The sequence below is a fragment of the Ylistrum balloti genome, unplaced genomic scaffold (assembly GCF_031769215.1).
Source record: "Ylistrum balloti isolate Yb309-2 unplaced genomic scaffold, AGI_CSIRO_Ybal_v1 Utg369898, whole genome shotgun sequence".
Taxonomy (NCBI): domain Eukaryota; kingdom Metazoa; phylum Mollusca; class Bivalvia; order Pectinida; family Pectinidae; genus Ylistrum; species Ylistrum balloti.
Genome location: NW_026782027.1, coordinates 115,323 through 136,085, shown reverse-complemented (window position 1 = coordinate 136,085; position 20,763 = coordinate 115,323). Strand labels below are relative to the sequence as shown.

At 33.8% G+C, this 20,763-nt stretch overlaps 2 protein-coding genes across 2 annotated transcripts; both read left to right on the top strand.

Moving 5' to 3' along the window:
• Positions 1-1,775: 1,775 nt before the first annotated feature.
• LOC132546611 (heat shock 70 kDa protein 12A-like) lies at positions 1,776-5,556 on the top strand. The gene is made up of 5 exons (XM_060210334.1): positions 1,776-1,941; positions 2,716-2,888; positions 3,042-3,278; positions 4,030-4,189; positions 4,499-5,556. Exons 1-5 carry the CDS (start codon positions 1,776-1,778, stop codon positions 5,554-5,556), a joined length of 1,794 nt encoding a protein of 597 aa, XP_060066317.1.
• Positions 5,557-12,362: 6,806 nt separating this feature from the next.
• LOC132546610 (uncharacterized) lies at positions 12,363-20,763 on the top strand. The gene is made up of 8 exons (XM_060210333.1): positions 12,363-12,389; positions 13,978-14,135; positions 14,290-14,386; positions 14,825-14,958; positions 16,659-16,749; positions 17,703-17,788; positions 19,883-20,009; positions 20,704-20,763. Exons 1-8 carry the CDS (start codon positions 12,363-12,365, stop codon positions 20,761-20,763), a joined length of 780 nt encoding a protein of 259 aa, XP_060066316.1.

Below are 20,763 nucleotides of genomic sequence, written 5' to 3'. Positions count from 1 at the left end.
TGATATGCATTTTTCTTGGGAACGTAATGTAAAAAAGAGAGAGAGAGAGAGAGAGAGAGAGAGAGAGAGAGAGAGAGAGAGAGAGAGAGAGAGAGAGAGAGAGAGAGAGAGAGAGAGAGAGGAAATCGTTAGTCATTGTAATCGCTTATGAACTTTTAATTCAAAGAGTAGATTTCCAACATAATACGCTATTTATCAATATAAACTTGTCACATATTGTAAAAGTATTATGCAACGGTGAACATATCTTTACATGTACATATAGCCGTGCAATCCTGAAATCGTCTTGCAAACTCATGAGTCTCCTTGCAGATGTATATATAAATATTGTTTGTTCATGTTTTGTCCTAGTTTTATGGAATTTGAGTTTGGATGAGGATTATGTTGCAACATTGGTATTTTCTTAATTTTTTTTTTAAACAAAAATTTACCTTAGTGTTTTTTGACATTGCTGATATGGGCCATTGCAGTGATGTCGTTTTTTTTCTTGTTGTGAAATAGTGGCAATAGTTCGAGATTTATACTGAACGTATGATGCAGTTAAAAGCAAATTGTACATTTAGTGTCAAAAGGGAAACAACTGCTATACAGCCCGATAAGAAATTTAGGTACCCGGATGTTTATGTTTCAGTGCCTTGTTAGCTAGACATGTTGGCACATGTATGTAAGTATAAAACTGACATTTTAAGTTAGAATTTTCTATCATTAACTTTATAATGTTATTTTATTTCTAAATACTTTATTCAGACTGTAAATAAATGTAATCGTTTTAATTTATATCATTGAACATTATCGGACATTCTAGACCTATACAAACCGAAAATAGCACATACACCATATACATGTCTTTTCCGTGTCAAATTTATCATATTGTTATAACGCAAAAGTTTCTGAACGACATAATACATATTTTGTTTTCTATATAGACAAGCGATTAATACATGTGTTTTACTTGATATAATTGAGCAATTGAAGTCGTATATAGTAGCTCTATGCAAAACGAAACTAGTGCACACATACGTATACGTGTACCTTATACAGGTATATAGTTATATATGTACCATGTGTACATGTATATATATTTATATATTTACCTTGTACAGTATATATTTATATATGTACCATTTATAAATGATAAACAACTAGAATGGTCACAGAAGTACAACCTTGTTACCAATGCCCACTTCGGGTTTAAGCCAGGTTTTGGTACAAATGATGCTACTTTTGCTTTACATGGTGTAATTAAGAAAATGCTTTCTAAAAATTGTACATTTTACTGCTGTTTTGTTGACTATCATAAAATGAAATATTGGCTGAAATTAATTAAATGTGATGATGATGTCCTTAAGTCAATTTACGAAGAAATAGATGAACGTAACCACAAAAACAGTAATTGGCTTTATAAGGTTAAGAAACTGTTGTTGGTAACGTCTGGATAACTCATTATGTTGATAATAAACAGGTATTTTTACGTTGTTTTAAGCAGCATTTGGTGAATAGTTTTACTTAAGTAAGGAATGGTTTTGTTGAGTGATTGTCAAAATGCTATTTGTCTAAACTCCTGAAAGGCAGTTTTTTCCATTACAATTACTTTTACAAAGTCTATCCAAGATATCTGATGTGTTTCGGGAATGTAGCTATGAAAGACCAAACCATTGAAAACATATTTAAAAGAATAAGATACTCGTGTTGTTAATATATGTATTGTACTAGCAACAGTGCTTCCCTTTAAAGGTATATAGTGCGTTCTGACGTAAAATACCAATCCTGCGATGATGGCTCGACGTGGTGGTGATCATTTGGTGGTGGCCGCCATAGACTTTGGAACTACCTACTCTGGATACGCTTACTCCTTTAGAGACGATATCCGTAAAACTCCATTAAAAATCTACACAAACCAACAGTGGACTGATCCGGAAACCAACCTGACGACATTTAAAAGTACACTAAAATACATAATTTCTATATACATATGTGAAACATTCTGCTCGCTATGTTTCATACGTCATAGATTTTTGACCAATTACTTTTGTGTATAAAACTTTCTAGTGCTTGAGTCTTATTCTTTTGTTGAACCTTTAATTCGAATTCTCTTTGAAATGTATGAAATGTATTAATTCTTTGGCCTGTAACGAAAACGAGTATTTTAAAAGATGAAATGAAACCAGAGTTTCCTGAAAATTCAGGTTTACATAAATAAGAATGCACTTCTCTTTACACCATTCATCCTCGTTACTCAAAGGGTTTCGATCGCTTTCACTCTCTGCACTCCTGAAACATGTTATAGCAAAATTGAAGGCACAAGCGAAATAATTTGATTGGTTCCAGGAATAAAAAGCTGACCAAACACAGGCTAATATGCTCCGTTTTAAGATTACAACGGAGCGACACCCAACTTCAAAGCAATTACAATATACAGTTATGCGACCTTGATGTACATCAAAGGATCAAGCAAATCTTTTCGTTTTATCCTCAAAAAAAGGTGTACACCTTCCGACCAACAAGAATATCATTCTCACTCGTCCTTTTATTTTCCGTCCGTTTTGTATATATGTATGTATATATATCATAATCCTTATTCGAACTTTTGAAACAGACATCGCGTAATTTGTACAGATGATCAAAACATATTCTGAGACTGAACAGATTTATAACTGTAGAAGTGTTTACCGTATGTTTCCCAATGTAAACTTTCGAAATAATTTCTATTCAAAGCTCCAACATCGATCTTGTTTGACAACAACAGAAAATTCAAGTCATTTGGATTCGCCGCGGAATCAGATTACAAAGACTTAATTGAAGATGAAGAACAAGAAGGTTGGCGTTTCTTTAGAAGATTCAAAATGAGTCTTTATCGTGAGATGAAAACAGACCAGGCCGGCGGTGAGGTAAATACGTGTACTACGTTGCTCTCTAGATCTTAAATTTGTAGTTGGTATTGAAGACTTAAACTCCATTTAGAAATGATTCTAAAGGAAATACTTTGCACTTCTAAAGAACGATACAATTTTTAATACACCATTGTTTTATTTCTATTTCAGTACGGACGTCCCCAGAGACGATTAGGCCGAAACCTGAAACTCAAAGACGCACAAGATAAAAGAATGTCAGCTATGGATATCTTCAGTGCTGCTATAGGTTTCCTTAAAGGCCATTTTCTCTCGGCGTTAGAAAATTCTATTAAGGGTGCTAAAGAAGAGGATGTTCATTGGGTATTGACTGTGCCAGCAATCTGGTCTGATGCAGCAAAGCAATTCATGCGGGAAGCTGCAAAACAGGTGATCAAATATTGATAATATTTAAGTAAACATCCGTGCCAATAAAATCTGAAAGGCACTGATCAGCGACAAATGTATACACACAGGAAATTAAAGAACATTTGATATGAAATTATGAAAGAAAGTTGCTTAGAATGGAACCCATGTAACGACAATTAGTTGTTTATATACATGTGCAGTTCATACATATATAATTTAACCAGCTGTCCAGGGACGGCATTTTTATGTATTTGTTATTTTTGACCAACATACACACACATACACACACCACCACCATCCACTATCCACCTACCACCTATTTATACTATTTCCATTAGGATTTTTCAAGGAAATATGGTAGAAAATATACATTTTATATCAAACATGAAATTATGCCTGATCTCTTTTTCTCCATTGGCACGTCACAATGCTATAATTGAATGTGTGAAGCCAATTCATTGTCTAAAGTGAGGTCGCAATAAGCTATATTACACATGTGTGATACTACAAATATTACATGGGAATACTCAGTGAGTAACAAGGTAATCATGTGATACATGTAAATATGAAATAAGTGGTAACAATAGACACGTGCTATGAATGGTAGATGGTATATGTTACTCATTCTATTCCTTTTGAAATAGATTTGATGGTGTGATATCAATTATGAATATTTAAATACTATCTTGTATTTTAAAATTGTTTCTCCTAGTCATCATATCAATCAATCTCAATTATGAGTATACATATCTACATTGTTGTATTTTGCCAGGCCCATATCCTTGATCATCAACTGACCTTGGCATTAGAACCAGAAGCTGCCGCCATCTATTGTAAGGAAATTTTCATAAAGACAACAGCAGAGACTGGAAGCTCCAAAGGCTTATCGGTATTTACACCGGGGGAACAGTTCCTTCTATTGGATATTGGAGGTGAACTATGTTATTTATTTTATTTCATAGTCCTTGTCGCTTTCTTTTAAAACCACTTTACACATAACAATCGTTCAGAACAGTACAGAAGAATAAGGTTAGAAGCTGAAAACCTAGACAAGTTCGTTTCATCCCCAAAATCGTAGTAGTATTTAGTATAATCTCTCTTCGTTAATTCTGTTCATGGTTTTTGTTTCTATTTTGTGTTATAATTAGTTTGAGGACAAAGTAATATACAATAGATAGTTTTGGTGTAGTGTAACACGAATGTACGACATAGTGCAATACAATGTTTTATAGGCGGTACAGTCGACATCACATGTCATGAAGTTATGATCGACGGTACTCTGAAGGAAATACATCCACCAACCGGAGGGCCATGGGGTGGAACCGTTGTAGACAAAGCCTACTTCGACTTCTTGCAGGATTTAGTTGGGGAGGATGTATGGATGTATTTCATGAAAGAATACCAATCTGATGAACTTGAACTTGAGAGAATGTTTGAAATGAAAAAAAGGCATCTTAAAGAGGATGCACATACAATCATTAGAGTAGGACTTAACCTCATGCAAAGCTACACTAACGTACGGAACTGTAGTCTTGAAGAGATGCTGTCTGCGGAAACATCGAAATATTTCGGGAAAGTACAAGTTAAGAAAGAGAAGCTGAAAATTCAGAACAGTTTAATCAAAGAATTCTTCCTAGATCCAATTAACGCGATTGTTGAACATCTTGAGCGTCTTTTCAGAAAGAGATCTATGGATCATGTTTCTACTATCTTAATGGTTGGTGGCTTTGCCGAGTCAGAACTCATGAAACAAAAAATTGAGTCATCTTTCCCAGGTAAGGATGTCATCCGTCCGGTTGACGCAAACCTGGCTGTGCTGAAGGGAGCGGTGCTGTTTGGACATTCCCCAGGGGCTATTTGTGAGCGGGCAAGTCCGAGGACATATGGAATCGGTATAAGTGTACCATTCAATGATGGGGTGCACTTACCGAAGACTTTCCATATCACTGAAGGACGGAAAATGTCCACCGATATTTTTCAAGTATTGGTGAAAATCGGCCAACCAGTCATAATGGGAAAGACCAAAGTAGAGCATGTATGCAGTCCGTCCAATTCCAATGATACCATGGCTACAGTGGAAGTGTATGAATCCACGGTAGAAAGTCCAAGATATACATTTGATCCTACTTGTCGCAAGTTAGGAGAGTTACATGTGAAAATACCGGACACGTCCAGAGGAAAAGCCCGAAAGATTGTTGTGGTGATGCATTTTGGTTTTACGGAACTTAAAGTTACAGCGACGGAGGAAGGTACAAACAACAAAGCCGAGATTAAGTTTGATTGCCTGAGTACAAGTTGAGGCCGTAATAACTTGTGTATCGCATAATCCGACCGTAATTTTGTGCTTTCGCCCATTTGATGTTTTGCTTAGTCGTTAGTAGTGTCATATATACATCTTAGTAGCGCTTTTATTTGACTGCATCACCGTAAGTTTCAGAGTAGCAAAATCCCATCATTTTCACGGCATAAATATACGTGTACGCAACTGTTAAATGTAAAGCATACGTCCACAGCCTTCCATTGCTGCGGGATATTTTCAACATTTCTTCTAAATGATGAACATCGGGTAGGTTTTCCCCTGTTGAAACGAAACATGGAAGATAGCGATCTTGACCTTTAGCAATTCAAACCCACAACCGAGAGTTATCGGGCTTTGTAGAACATGAAGAGTTTAGGAAGAAAACGTTTAAAGCTTCACAAATACAAACATTATAACTAGAAACTAAGACGATATACAAAATTCAATTTTATGGAAGAATGACGATATTACCTTTAACTTGTAAATAACATGAAAATTGAAGATTGGAAATTGTTATTTGATCAAAATAGTTCGATTTTGTTATTATTTCATAAAAGTAGATTATTTTTAGTTTAGGCGATTATCTGATAGACACATTTTACTTATCGCTAGAAAATGAATTTGAAAACATTGCCAAATATCCATAAATTGACACATATATAAGTTACTAATGGTGATGTATTTGAATTCATTTATTTTGATTCAACTTATGGAATTAGATAGGATGCTTGAATATTTTGGAAGAGATAGTGATCCCAATCAAAATGCCTGTGTGGAAACAGAACCTACTGCCTCTAGTGATGAGAAAATAAAACTGAAGCACAGCTAACTGAAACTGCTGGTGATAATTCCCCAAATCATGAAATGTTTGATAATTCAAATGAAATTACAGTGAATGATAATGATAGTGACCCTGACGACTTATTCTTCATGTGTTTGGAAACAAAGGGTGTCCATAAAACGGGAAAAAACTAAAAACAACCCCCCCCCCCAAAAAAAAAAAAAAAAAAAAAAAAAAAAAAAAAACAACATCTAGGACAATTTGACTGGAAATTTACTTTTCAGCCTCTGCCGCTTTCACTCCTTGTGTCAATAACTCATCCAACTGAGTACGGAGCACACCTTTCTTATAAGAAGGTAACCTGTATGGTTTCTGCTGTTTACTTACAAAGTTTTACTGAAGTTGGATTTCATGCTCAACTAATGTGGTTTACTTGAAATGATTTGTTGTTGGGTGTGGTAAATTAACGTTTGAATATAATCGTTGATTTACTTTATTTTTCTTAACATCCGACAAATAAGTTCCAATATTAAAAGTTGAAAAAAGGGTTCCCCGATTCATCCAGTACTTTGAAAACTTTGACATGACTCCGCAATTTCAGTGATTTCAGATTATGATATTGTCAATGCTTTCGATGTTTTACATAAGGTAATATCATTGCACGTAGTTCCATTTGGCAATGTTGATAAAGGTATCGTGGTATGAGAGGCATCAAACATTGCAAAATCAGTCAACAATGTGCCTTTTTAGACATTGACAGGTGCATTAGTAGGATGAAATAATATCAGGAAAGCAACTGGAGTGTGAGGCACAGTTAAGACTGATTTATCAACCGGTAGATCTTCATTTAGTAATCCCTGCAATACCTTGCACACCACCATATACATGCTTTGACTTATTTACCTTGACCAGTGACCTCGGCATTTGGAGGTACAGTCAAAGATAGCATACATTTAACCTTGACCTTTACCGCCATACCACTGACAGAATGTTACATTAAACATCTTGACATCATCATATAATCAGTGCCTACATCAAAAGGGTGAGATGCATATTTGATAAAAGTACATGAAAAAAATGCCTACCACTTGGGATGTAACCTTTGACCTTGGTAGTACCACTGACCTTGGCATATTGGCTATTAACTACTGAAAAGATCTTTGATACATTTATTGTTACATTTCTTAGTAGTAGTATGTAAAAACATTCTACACTCGTATACTGCGATACGGGAGCCAGAATCGTACAAGGCTGCTACTTTGATGGAGCGAAAATCGATGGGGTAATACATAAGTCACACTTTCTTCAGTTAATAGGAAAATCAATAATGCCCTTTCTGTTTTGAAAATATACATCTCTCTCAAACTTTTAGATAAGACTACAATAGCTATAATGTTTTGGCAGCCGCTTTGTGTTTACCGCATATCAAGCAACCTGCATAATGTAATATGATTGAACTAATAAACCTATAAATATAATATGTTATTACGCCAGCTTAGAAAAAATTCTAGTAACTTAAACTCTGATTTATTTAATGACCATTTGCTTGACACTTCAACATGTATATGTAGTCATGAAACTGAAAATGCTTAGCACTACCTACTTGAATGCAAATTATACACTGACTATAGAAACCGGTTAATTCAAAATATAGCTGAAATAGACATACACCTAGATCATGACCACTTAAACATTGAAACCCTTTTGAATGGTTATAAGGTATGTAATGCTGACATCAATTTAGCCTTACTTCATATAGTATTTGAGTATTTCCATCTTACTAATAGAGTAAATGTATAATTTCTCCATTTAATTTAATCTTTCTCCATTTAGTCTTTATCTACGGATCACTGAAATAATACCTGATGTATGTAAATCAGCAATATCAAGCGCTTTAATAGCATTTCTGACGAAAATTGATGAGCATTTTGAAAGTATTTTTTGAATGTATTCTTTAAATTCATGATTACTACTTATACTTCTGTAGCAGTAACTAATTTGTTAACTTATTATATACTATGTTAAGAGGATCAACTCCAATGTAGATGAAAAAAACTGAAATACCATTTTATAAACCTCCCAAACTTAACCATGATCTTACCTATCAACATAGTAAATGCAGAATTGTTGATAAGTTATTATGCATATACACATGGACTTTATGACCTGAATTCCTGGATTCTTGCATGGTAAATTATCAGTAAACCTGTATTTTTTCAACTTATTTATAATCCTATGAAAAATAATTTGACATAATGAACTACATCACGTTCCACAATAAATTGGAGTTACCTCCCTTTACCTGGTATATTTTAATCTAATATTTACAATATTTTACTCACTGGATTTTCTTGCAGATAAATATAATGTATTTAAGTATTAATTCTGGAAAGGACTGATATAGGCTCAGCCTGTTGTCCAATCCGTTTAACATATGGAATGTTAATAAAATTTTGTTGAAATTGAAATAAATCTGTGCCTATCTGTGTCCATAAATGACAACAAGAAGATACGATAGGAAATAATTGCATACTAGGATCTGCGGACAAAATTTGTTCTGAGGGTGACATTTTTTGAGCAACTTAAGCGTAATTAGTGAAGTGAAGATGTTCAAGGACAATTATAATAGTAAAAAATAATCTCAGTTATTGTTATATTTTGCAATCTTTCAGAACTTTTCACATATCTGAATAAAATCTCAACCCCTGTCGACCTTCCACCAATTCTATCCTTACCTAGATTGTATGGAAATTTCCAGAAGACTGTTCTGACAACAGTATTATTTTTATGAACACGAATAGTATATACCTTGTTAATTAAGTTACGCAAGAAAATATCATAACTAGATATGCTGGGGTTTCAGACTGATTGTGATAGGAACATCATATGCATTTAATTCTAAACATCCACTGTAGGCTAAATTGAACCCCTTCCTACCATCCCAAATTGAAACTGATACTTTCAATGGCTGCTTTCTTTAAGCCAGCATACAAAAGATCTGCAATAGGTACATCTGAAGTTTGAATATTCCAAAATGTGAGCATCCCTTACCATAGCAGTCACTCGGGGCCGTTCTACTTTGCAGCACTTAGAAAATACAGCTATTTTGGTGTTTGTGCTTATAGTATTTTTACATAGTTTAACTATTTATTGGATGAGGATCAAACAATAGTTTGGTAAATATGATGCATGTATCTATATCATAGTATGGAAGAACAGATTTATTTTAATTTCATTTATTAATGAAACGATGAATTTAGCTGTGTCCAGATATCAGGAAAATTCAATAAGCCAGCAAAAAGGATTTGTATTTCTAAGTTTTAACAGCGACAAAGCGTATCATGCATATCATTAATGTACTAATCATCATATTCTTCTAATATCCATGAAACACTGTACTTTTGTACTATTTTTGATATCCATGTTTTAGGTCCAGATGCTCCATCATGTATTGGGCTATACACATTTGGAGAACAAATAATTGGTTTCCTTCAGATACATCAAGTTTTCATAACTTTGCAAGAGTTAAATTTCTACAATAGAATAAATTGCCTTTTATACAAATCATGTTGTTGGTTCTTTCTCAACTCCCATCGCATGTGTTCCTCTGCACATAATAATATTAATAATAATAATAATAAAAAAGATAGTGCAAATACCTGGTCGTACAATATGATGTAAATATTTTTGCAATTGTCAAAGTTATGATATACCTATCATCGGTAGCATTTTTGTTTCATTTTAATGTGAACCATTGAAACGCTCACTGATTCTCATACATCGACACAAGACCGTCCTTCTTTCACTCTACAATCCGATTATGGAACCAATTAGGAAATCCGACAACGTGTATCATAATCAGCCTTTCGAACATCCCTTTGTAAACTTAGAGATATATAAATTCCTTCCTACTATGTAATTGGTGACAGAAAAATAACATCTTGTACGGTGAGAAACAGTTTAAGCACTCTAAATCACGACTTGTTTCATGCTAATTTGATTCATCATAGAATTCGTCAGTGTGGACATCCTGCTGAAGATGCTTTTCAGTACGTTTATGTCTGTAATGGTTATGTTGATCAACGTTTAAACTTGTATCGTAAGCTTAATAATTTCATTCCATTGGACCTGCACCTTCTGTTATTTGGTAATCAATAGTTATCAAAAGAATATGAAATTATTTACCAATCCACTCAACAGTTTATTACAGATACTGATAGATATTGATTCTACCTCAGTATCATCTATCTTCTCTCCTCAGTTCTATAATTTTTTTCTCTTGTCATAAGACTAGCCATTAGAACAAACTCTATGTAAATGAATTAAGTACATTTCAAAAACAAAAAAACACAACACAAAACAAAAAATTAATTCCGTGGAAAAATTACAGAACTTATTTTTTACTGAGAAATAAACGGTATCCTTAGACAATCTATATGTAACAAGTCATAGTCAGTATAGATTTAAAGTTATTTCAAATTTACATATCACAAACAAATAAATTTGAAACAAATGGAATTTCTTATAATGGTTCATGTTCATGGTACAATTTTGTATGTCATATTGACTTTTATTAGACATGATTTGCTGTAACTGAAAAACTGAACTTGTAAATTCGATCTCAGCCTGCATGGCTGGTAAAAAAGTCACTTTCAAAACCAGGAATAAGGTTTAATTAAAGGATAAAGAAATATACACTATTAAGATTCATCTTTTTTATTCCATTCAGTATCACACACACACACACACACACACACACACACACACACACACACACACACACACACACACACACACACATATATATATACATATATATATGAAGGAATCCACTAGATTGAAAATTAATAAAAAAAAAAAAAAAGCTAAATACAGAGAATATACTTAAGTGAATAAAGAGTATGAAAGAACCTATTGAACCACAAACTGAAATACTACAATGTATAGAAGAAATAGTTACAACGCTTATATCTAAATTAGATGGAAATAAGTCCCAAGGTCCTGATTCTATGCATTTAAACGCTCTAAAGATAGTATACACGGCGATATGTAAACCACTAAATATTATATCTAATAAGTCTTTAAATGATGACATCTTTCCGTCGGCGTGGAAACAGGCCAACATCACGGCGATTTTTAAAAAGGGGTCGAAGACTGTACCAGGTAACTACCGACCTGTGAGCATTACAAGCGCTATTTGGAAAACAATGGAAAAAATATTCCTTGACGTTATTGTAAATCACATGATAAAAAATAAGCTTTTCAGCAATAAGCAGTTCGGATTTATCTCAAAAGTATAAACAACGCTTCAGTTGTTAATACTGATGGAAGAGTGGACAAAGGAACTAGATAAAGAAAGAGATGTCATCAATATGCCCCATTGCAGGCTTGTTGGGAAACTAGCAAGTTATGGTTTAAATAACCAGATTGTTAACTGGGTAAACATCTGTTCGAGTGACCGAAAGCAAAGGGTAATAACCAATGGCCAAACATAAGAAAATAATCCGGTTGTAAGTGGAATCCCTCAAGGAAGTATCCTTGGGCCAGTATTATTTGTAATATACATAAATGACCTTCCGGAACAAACTATTTCTAAAACACTGCTTTTTGCAGACGATACGAAAATTTTTAGACAGATTAAAAACGATGACGATAGAAAAGTAGTCAAAAATGATCTCAATAAACTTGAAATATGGTCCACTACTTGGCACTTAAAATTCCACCCTTATAAATGTAAGGTTTTACCCATCAAAGTCAAACAAACTAGACATTACTATATGTTAAGAGAAAGCAATCCGATTCTACTGGAAAACAACAGAAAAAGATATTGGCATAAATATTGACAAGGACCTAATATTTTCCTTCCATATCCAACAACTTGTTAAAAAGGTAAATAGCAGAATGGGTCTTATATAAAGATCTTTTATCTACCTCAATAACAACTACTGAAAGCGTTAGTCCGCACACATTAAGAATATGCTTAAAGTGTGAGGAAAATGAAATGAAAGATATCGAATCAATCGAAATGGTCCAGAGGCGAGCCACTAAACTGGTAAGTAGAGGTTATAGGTCAGGGAGTATATGGTAAAATGTTGATATAGGGTAGAGTGTAATGGAAAGATGTTAGAGAGTAGAGGGTAGATGGTTGGGGTATTGGAAAAATGTTAATGGTATAGGGTAGAGGGTTGTGTGAACGAAGAAACTGTCTTGGGTTGATCTCTGTGCAACTATAATGGTCGACTGGTAATTCACAGTTTAGTGCAAAGCTCCTTTTATAGGGCATATATGTGCATGCTGATAGAGATAAAGCTCATAACTCTGGCGTAGTAGTGGGTAAATGTTTGGGTACAATTTTATAAATTTAACAGTGTTTACTAAATTACTACACTCTCTTTGTCTTTGCGTTATCTTTCGCACCAGTAACTTCTTGTTAAATTGAACAAAAACCTGTAAGCGAAAGTCGAACCCAGGACAAAAACGTAAGTAACATTTGGACTTACGTGTCATCACCATGGCTCAAGTGTTTCTCAAACATAATTGTTGCAAATGCAAAGATTCCATAGAATATTTTTAGATCATTTCGATATAAACTACCTGTATTTGATCGCAGATGATTTTGCACACCAGATGACTTTGCGCACATCCAAATTTCAATCGTCCATTAATTCATCACAATGAAAGTCTATCCTAGACGAATGTATTTGGGTCTGTTTGTAATACTACAGCTTTAAAAGTGATACTGGCAGTTCTGAATTTTAATAAATACGTTGGTACATGTATATTCATGATCACTGTTAATATTGTTAGGCAGTAGATTTTGGAATTTGAGTCCTGGACTCACGATATTTTTCACAACAATTTTACCTTACAGTCTAGTTATCGCATATTTAGCATAGTCTACCATTCCCGCCGAACTCGCCAGAATTTACATTTTGATAGGTTTACTAGAAGAAGTCTAGAGGGATTCTGCATAGTGGTTGCTATTGTAAATATGCTGGAAAGAGAAGACGCAAGGTAACAATCTTAACCAAATTATTTCCGGAATATTCACTTAATAATGATGTACAAATGTCAGAGTTCAGTAAGACATGAAAGATGTCTGATGGCTCCAACTTAACATGGCTGTTGATAATGATACACAGAATGATTCAAGAGACCTGGTTCAATATGGTTTAACATACAAAATTTACTGTCCGAGTGAAAATAAAATGTGTGATCAATTTCATTCAGCCTTGAAATATTTCCAAATCCACTTATTCACAAAAGCAGCATTGCTGATTTCCAAAAGGGGACAGCTTCAGACTTTTTCTTTCTTTTCTTTCTTTCTCTGTTTTATTCTAACTTGATAAAAAGTAAGTAGGCTACTATAAACCGTTCAAAGATGATAAAAGTTTAATGTATATCTAGGTGTAAACATGCTCATACATATCGGTTATTCACATTAGATTACACTATAGTATAGTAAATACCGTCTCGTGATACTATTCCAGTCATCGTGACGTGTATGTACCCACAGGAATGTATCTTGTCACACTGATAATGCCTCACATGACATTACAAAAGTCCATTGACGGATATAAATTTGTAAAAGAGAATTACCGATAAATTCATATTACAACATGTTTAAATTGACATATCAGTCTGTATGGTATTTAACTCTGTTTTCCTTGCTGCTGTGGGACACTGGACTCGTTTCATCTTTTAATTGTGTTAAAACAGGGCCCTGTTCCTGCCAGTTAGATGATGGGACTTCAGTTGACTTATCTCCTCTCTCCAGTAGCGATGTAAATAACCCAACGTAAGTTTTTCAGGGCGTTTGAACCTAAAATTTTCCATATCCATTAATAATCCCTAGAGACAATTTCATATATCAATAACATTTGTAGTGGATGTTATATCACATTCGTGTACAATTAAGTCACGTGTATGACTGGATTTTATTTAATTCACAGATTTTTGGACGTTTCCGGTCCAACTACTAGTGACATCTATTCATGGAATCCATGTGCAGATTTCTCAGAAGGACCAGACAATTGTCAAAATGTAGCGGTATGAATGCATTTTCATGTTAATGAACACAACTAACAAATAAGATGTTTTGTACTTTTACGTGAATCATCAGCAATTTTTCCTCCTGGTGTTGTGCCGGAAAGCATGTTTCTCCAAAGATTTCATTGCAAAATCGTACTCATGGTAACTATATATTGGCAGACCAATGATCAGATTTGCTTAATAGAAAATACATCGCTAGTGATAGGTAGTTTTAGCTTATTTCATGACATGTTTCATAATATAATTTTCAGCCAACGACAAAACACAATGTGTGAACTAGCAACATTTATTCCATCGTTCATATACATTTTTTTAATATACGGGGAGCATTTTTAAAGCAAATTAAAACTTGCCAACAATGTTTCATTCTAATACTGAAGAAGCAAAATTGAATATGAAAATGACATTAAGTTTAATTTTCATCATCAATCACAGGTTTGCGATATTCATCAAAACATACCGAACGCTGAATACTTCAGTTTAGGAAATACTGACTCAGTTTCGTTTACCACAGATGACTTAGGCCAAGTGACAATATCCTATCAATATTCGAACAATGGAACACAGCGGTAAGTACTTCTGATATGTTAATGAATATCAGAGCTCAAGTCGAATGAAGCCGATGGTAACAGATTATGAAGATATTGACGCTTTTAAAGTATCATCACTCTGAATTATCATTCCCGACGCTTCGTCCGGTTATTAATATTGCTATCAGAATTCTTAAATCATTCACTTTCGTATGTCAGGGATTGGTAGCATTTTCCCGTTGTTCCTTAAGAATAGGGAAGCTCGATTCGATGTGCAAAAGTTGGAAATCAAAGACTTTTTTATGAAGAATTAAGTTACTTGGAGAAAACATAAAAAATAAAAACCTTGGATTTGATGCCTTCGTTACTTTGTTTAATGCCTTACTTCAGTGATAAAAGTAAGTTTTACCTTTACTCTTTACTCAGTCTATAGTTACCCTGTAATGACAAACGGGTGATTGAAAGTGATTGAAAAACAATTGGTAAATGTACATGTATCCTTTTGTAAATTACTATGAAATTTTAACTTAATAATAATCTATATCTTTTGATGATTACCTTGCAATCTTTCAGATTTGTTTGATCTCATAAAAATTTCCATTAGTCGCTCCCTATACTTTAAAACAGATTAGGCTCTTTGCATCACCGACTAGTCCTATCAGGACGAAACAGCTTTCCTTCACGAAGTAACATTGTACCAAGCGTAAGGACAGTAAGATAATGTGATTTGCTGTATGAAACACCTGTTAGATAGCACAGAGAAGCCTGTAATAAGGTCATATAACCTAGGTCAAGTATGGCGGCGTACATTAACCTAATACAGAATGACCTGTGTTCATCAATCAAAATGGAGATAACACACTTTACACAGGCAGTCGTTAACATCTGCAATACACGGTAATACCTTGGCCCACTTAGATACACCGTAGGACTACTATATCGGGGATCATGTCCTTTACTGATATCATCTCGTGTATTTAGAGAATGACAGGAATTTTAACTTAAATATCTATAAATAATAGAAATGCAGATTTATTTTAGAAAAATGCTGACGATCGTGCGCAGTCGAGAAATTTCGTAAAATTTGAATTTCATGCTTTGTAGGTATATCACACACAATTTGTTATAATCAAAGGCATACGGAAAATTGCACGTAAACAACAGTATTTTTATCAGTTTCACAGAAAAGTAAATTTGTACGTTTATACAAAGATAATGTCAATCTGTATGATCAAAAAAGTAATTTACCTAACGATGCATTTAATGCGCATCATAAAGGGCAATGAATTTGACACAAACTGTGGCATTATCAAGGTAGACAATTATTAACTTCAACAGAATAAAGACCACTTGTTTCAATGAGAGAGAATGAGAGAAGTATATAACACAAACAACTATGGGATTTAGTAAACCTGCATAATACAAAGCTTATTTTGATTTTAAGTAATTCCACGAGTTCGTGGACAAATTCATTCGTGAATTAAAATTACCTGCAAAATCATTGAAAATAATTATCTAACGGAAATTAATGATTTCGCAGTATGCGCAAAATATTCTCAAGTACCCCAGTTTCATTACAGTTACTCAGCCAAATAATTTTGTTATTGGGTATTAGACGTTTTACCATCTCCTTTGTTTAAATACATTTAGTGTCTTTCATACATAAGCCAAAGGAAGTCAGTTACACTTAAATAACTTATCGAATTGTATGTACATATACAGACACTTTTCTCTTACAGTAACTCTCATATCCTCCTGTCATGTGATCCATCACAAGAAGGAAATTTTGTTCCCCAGGGACCATTACCAGATCCAACAAGTCCGGACTATGTAAGTGTAAAAACTTTCAGCATCTGTGTGGCGACTGTTGTTGATGAACCAGAAGACGTTTATCATACCGGAACGCCTGGTCTAAATCTTAGTTTCTCCTTATTCTCGTTGTGTTATTTTTTGTCAATTCGATTTATGATCTGTTAACACATCGGTTTGTCTTTTTATTATCTAATGGTCTCGAAATTATATCATTCCAGTTAAATACCTACAATTCATTACAAGAAATCAGGACGGGGATAAAAAAAAAACAAAATAAACAGTGGTTTGGAATCATAACATATTTAAGTGTACCTTGTAGAGCTTCGAGTATCTATGAAATAAAAACACATTATAAAAATATCTTGTCTTAATTTATTAGTTTGAATCAAAATCATACAGACATAATATCATATATTTATCATAAATGTTACGTAACGTATGATATACCTATGAATAACATGTACATTAGCTGGTAATGGAACTATTTTCATAGTACATGTTTATGCTACCTTAAGAAACCAAACCAAACCAAAAACATCCATGTAAAGCCATGTGACTTTCCGTTTAGAGTTATATTTTGAAGTAAGCTGTTCTAAAATTGTGTTGAAAAAAAATCAAACATGTTGTAATTAACTTGTTAACTATTTCATCTGTCGTATAAGTTTAAAAGTCATTTTATAGGAAACGCTAGTGTATTAAAATTGCTTTTAACCTTTTTTTCATTTCAATGCTTTCATGAAAACTTCAGCTTCAATTATGGCGACAGTAAATGGAACGTTTCTTTGAAATAATTACTGATACTGTATTATATTTACTGATTTTGGATTTTTTGAAAATCTAATTTCATTGAAACATTTTACTTTTGTGTCTAATACTTCAGTCAATTTAAGAACTTAAGCTTTCACAATGGCGACAGTGAACAAGACTTATCCTTGAAAACATTTTACTGAATCAATTTTCCATTCTTTCAGTATTTTGGGCTGGAAAGTAAGTATATCTGCAAACCGAAAGCGGAAAAGAAAGGCGGAATATCTGTTGGAACCATCATCTGCATTGCGTAAGTTTTGTCCTTCTCAATGTTGTAGTTGTCCGTTTTTAATATGTGGTTTCATTTCAAGATTAATATCTGGAGAGGGAAAGGGAAAGGAGAGAGAGTTCAACTGATTGTTGAACAGCTATCCTAATAATATTGCATTATGACGCAACACTGTGTATGCTTTTAATGACGTTTTTTAAAACCCTGCTGCCCATATTTCCTTAAATGTTTCAAAGTATTACATGGCTCCCTAACCATAAGATCATATCTTAATGTTCTTGAACATGATTTAGTATAGCAATTACAATTGGTATGACCACGATTCGATGAAGCAGAATACGTTAACCCTTATGGAACACCTAGTCTTCATAAAAAGTTTAAATTAAGATACTTTTGACAAGTCGATATTTTCTTTATTGATTGTTATCCTTGGCAGTTTGGCCTAGCTGGTGCTGTATTGCTAGGGTTCAAAGGGTGATCAGCATTGCCTGTGGGTTGCTCACCATTTTGAGCTCTACGACGAACTCGTTTGCTCTTATTCAGTATCTCGGTGCTGAACTAAATTTCTTTTGAGTACCCTTGGTATTGATGCGGAACTGTCCTCTACTAGATCCGATATAGTGAAATCAAAGCAAATTTCTAAAACTGACTAATTATAAGTTAGGTGAACAGATATAACACTGTCGTATATTTGATACTACATAAGTGTGTAAAGAAATCAATACAATTAAATTAAATAGAACTATTTTGGGGATATCAATACTGATACTGATTTCAGAAGAATTAATTGGGACAGACACACTTCCATACACTAGATACTACACTGGTGTGAAAATATCAATAAAACTGATTTAAGGAGAAATGTATATAACAGATACCATGGTAACACTTCAGCTGCTACTACACTGGAATACTAATAACTATACTGATTAATAATTAGGACAATTATAGTGCTGTTGGCAATGCATCGGATAGTGTGCAAATGTAACCAAGATTTAATCTTACAATAATATCATGTATCCAATATATATATAAACTGATTCAAGAATATCATATATCAAATAATTATATCAACACATGTTATGAAAACCAAAATCAGTTTTATATGACCGATACATCACTGTTAAGTCTCAGATAAGCTACACCAATACGGAAAAAAAAATATTAATTGACAACAAGGCCAGATGTCAATGGACAAATACCAATGTCTTATAATTTGAAAATAGAAATACAGATACAGATAGATAAGAGACCAGGTACAGTCATAATTGTATAATTAAATTGGTGTGAAAAAGGTTACTTGATGTTAAGGACCTTATTCAGTGGAAACAGGTTTGAATGTGATTATCATGAGTAAATAAGCAAAAAAAAAAAAAAAAGACCATTAATGATATATTATTGATGACATAAAATAACACAATACACACAGCAAGCGATTTAGATTAACTCATCTCATCACTTCGAGTTAAATTGACGACATGCGTGTATGATAGCTTATCCAATATTACGGTTAAAGTCCATGTTGCCTGTCATATTAAATGAGAGTCCGCTCGTAGGAAAAAGTCGAAGGATCTGTTAAATATCCGGCGATAGGACCACACACAAACATATTCCTGTCCAGGAAAAAATACATGCAGGGTCTTGGTTGTAGCTGATATGTGTGCTTCGTAGTGACATGGGCTCTCAACGAGGATTAGGCCTCGGAGAGACGACTTGGACACATATGCGTCGCCACCGTAACTATCATTTAAATGTTTTGCGAAGTAATAGATCTTGTAAGTCAGGACGAATATCATTATAACATAAATAGTTAACGACTATCTGTATATGATGTGTGGCTGGAAATTGCTGATCTGTGGGGGTTTAAGGTAGCCATGCCGACAACTGAAACGACAAAATTGCTATAATTCAAAAATGACGATTTCCATGCCTATTTGATGTACATCAGATACAAACGAAATTACAGAAGAAACATAAATTATGTACAAGTACTGGATGCACAAATTAAGTGTTTAGCTGTCTTTTAAAGAACTGTTTTTTCGCTGTCTGGACGTAAAGTGCGGAAACTCATTATTACTAGAAGAAAGGGTAATGTTAGTATCATGTCTATTCCAGTGCCCTCGCCATTATTGTTTTGTACGTATCAGTCGGGGTTTCCGTCAACGTTTTCTACAGGAAATATACCGGTAAACAAATAATTCCAAATGTCTCATTTTGGGCAGGATTACCCGGTCTCATTAAGGTAAATAAAAAAAATACTATATACTTATACTTTGTATGTAATTAAAAAGATAATAATCGAAGACGTCCATTGGACTATAAAATTCAATGAAAAGAAATTCTGTTTTAAACAAAAACACTTCAGACACTGTTTGTGTTGGAAACGAGATCAATAGTGGCATTCGGCGGCATCAAACGCACTAGTTGGGAAGAACTGTATAATTCACGTAAGCAAATGACATAAGGTCAAGCTTGATTCTGGCAAAACAATGTGGTCCTTGAACTCTTCGTTCTTGAGAAGAAGTTGTTTTCACAGTGTAATACTTTTGGACCGTGGCTTTAATATTCAGGTAATGGTCATTCATTTGAATTTGAAGCTTTCCGCAAAATTGCATCAAAATCGGTTCCAGGGCTCTTTAGAATGTTAAAAGTTTACAAACTCACAACGCCGGAAAAAAAGGTTATTGCAATTGGTCACTACGAGACTTGAATACGTAAGGGTAACGTTTGAGCGGAGGAACAACTTTATTCTATCAATATTTCTAAACAGAATTTCTCTGTAAGCATATAGCAATGAATTTGAAAGAGGATAAATCTTAACATAACTTATTCACATCACTGTTTTAATATGATAGATTTAATATTTCTGTTCCGTATTGTGTGATTCAAATGTATTAATTCTTCCAAAGTTATATATTATTTATTGTTAATTTCAGGATGGCTTCAAATTTTTAATCAGCGGATGCAAGAAATCGACGGTTTATGACAGAATATAA

Bases quoted from the DNA above. Each gene is read 5' to 3' on its own strand.
- LOC132546611 (XM_060210334.1), top strand. From the start codon at position 1,776: ATGGCTCGACGTGGTGGTGATCATTTGGTGGTGGCCGCCATAGACTTT. The intron at 1,942-2,715 runs GTACACTAAAAT...TTCTATTCAAAG, and splicing joins CAACCTGACGACATTTAAAA to CTCCAACATCGATCTTGTTT. The intron at 4,190-4,498 runs GTGAACTATGTT...TAGGCGGTACAG, and splicing joins CCTTCTATTGGATATTGGAG to TCGACATCACATGTCATGAA.
- LOC132546610 (XM_060210333.1), top strand. From the start codon at position 12,363: ATGGTCCAGAGGCGAGCCACTAAACTG. The intron at 12,390-13,977 runs GTAAGTAGAGGT...TTGACATATCAG, and splicing joins AGAGGCGAGCCACTAAACTG to TCTGTATGGTATTTAACTCT. The intron at 16,750-17,702 runs GTAAGTGTAAAA...CCATTCTTTCAG, and splicing joins ATCCAACAAGTCCGGACTAT to TATTTTGGGCTGGAAAGTAA.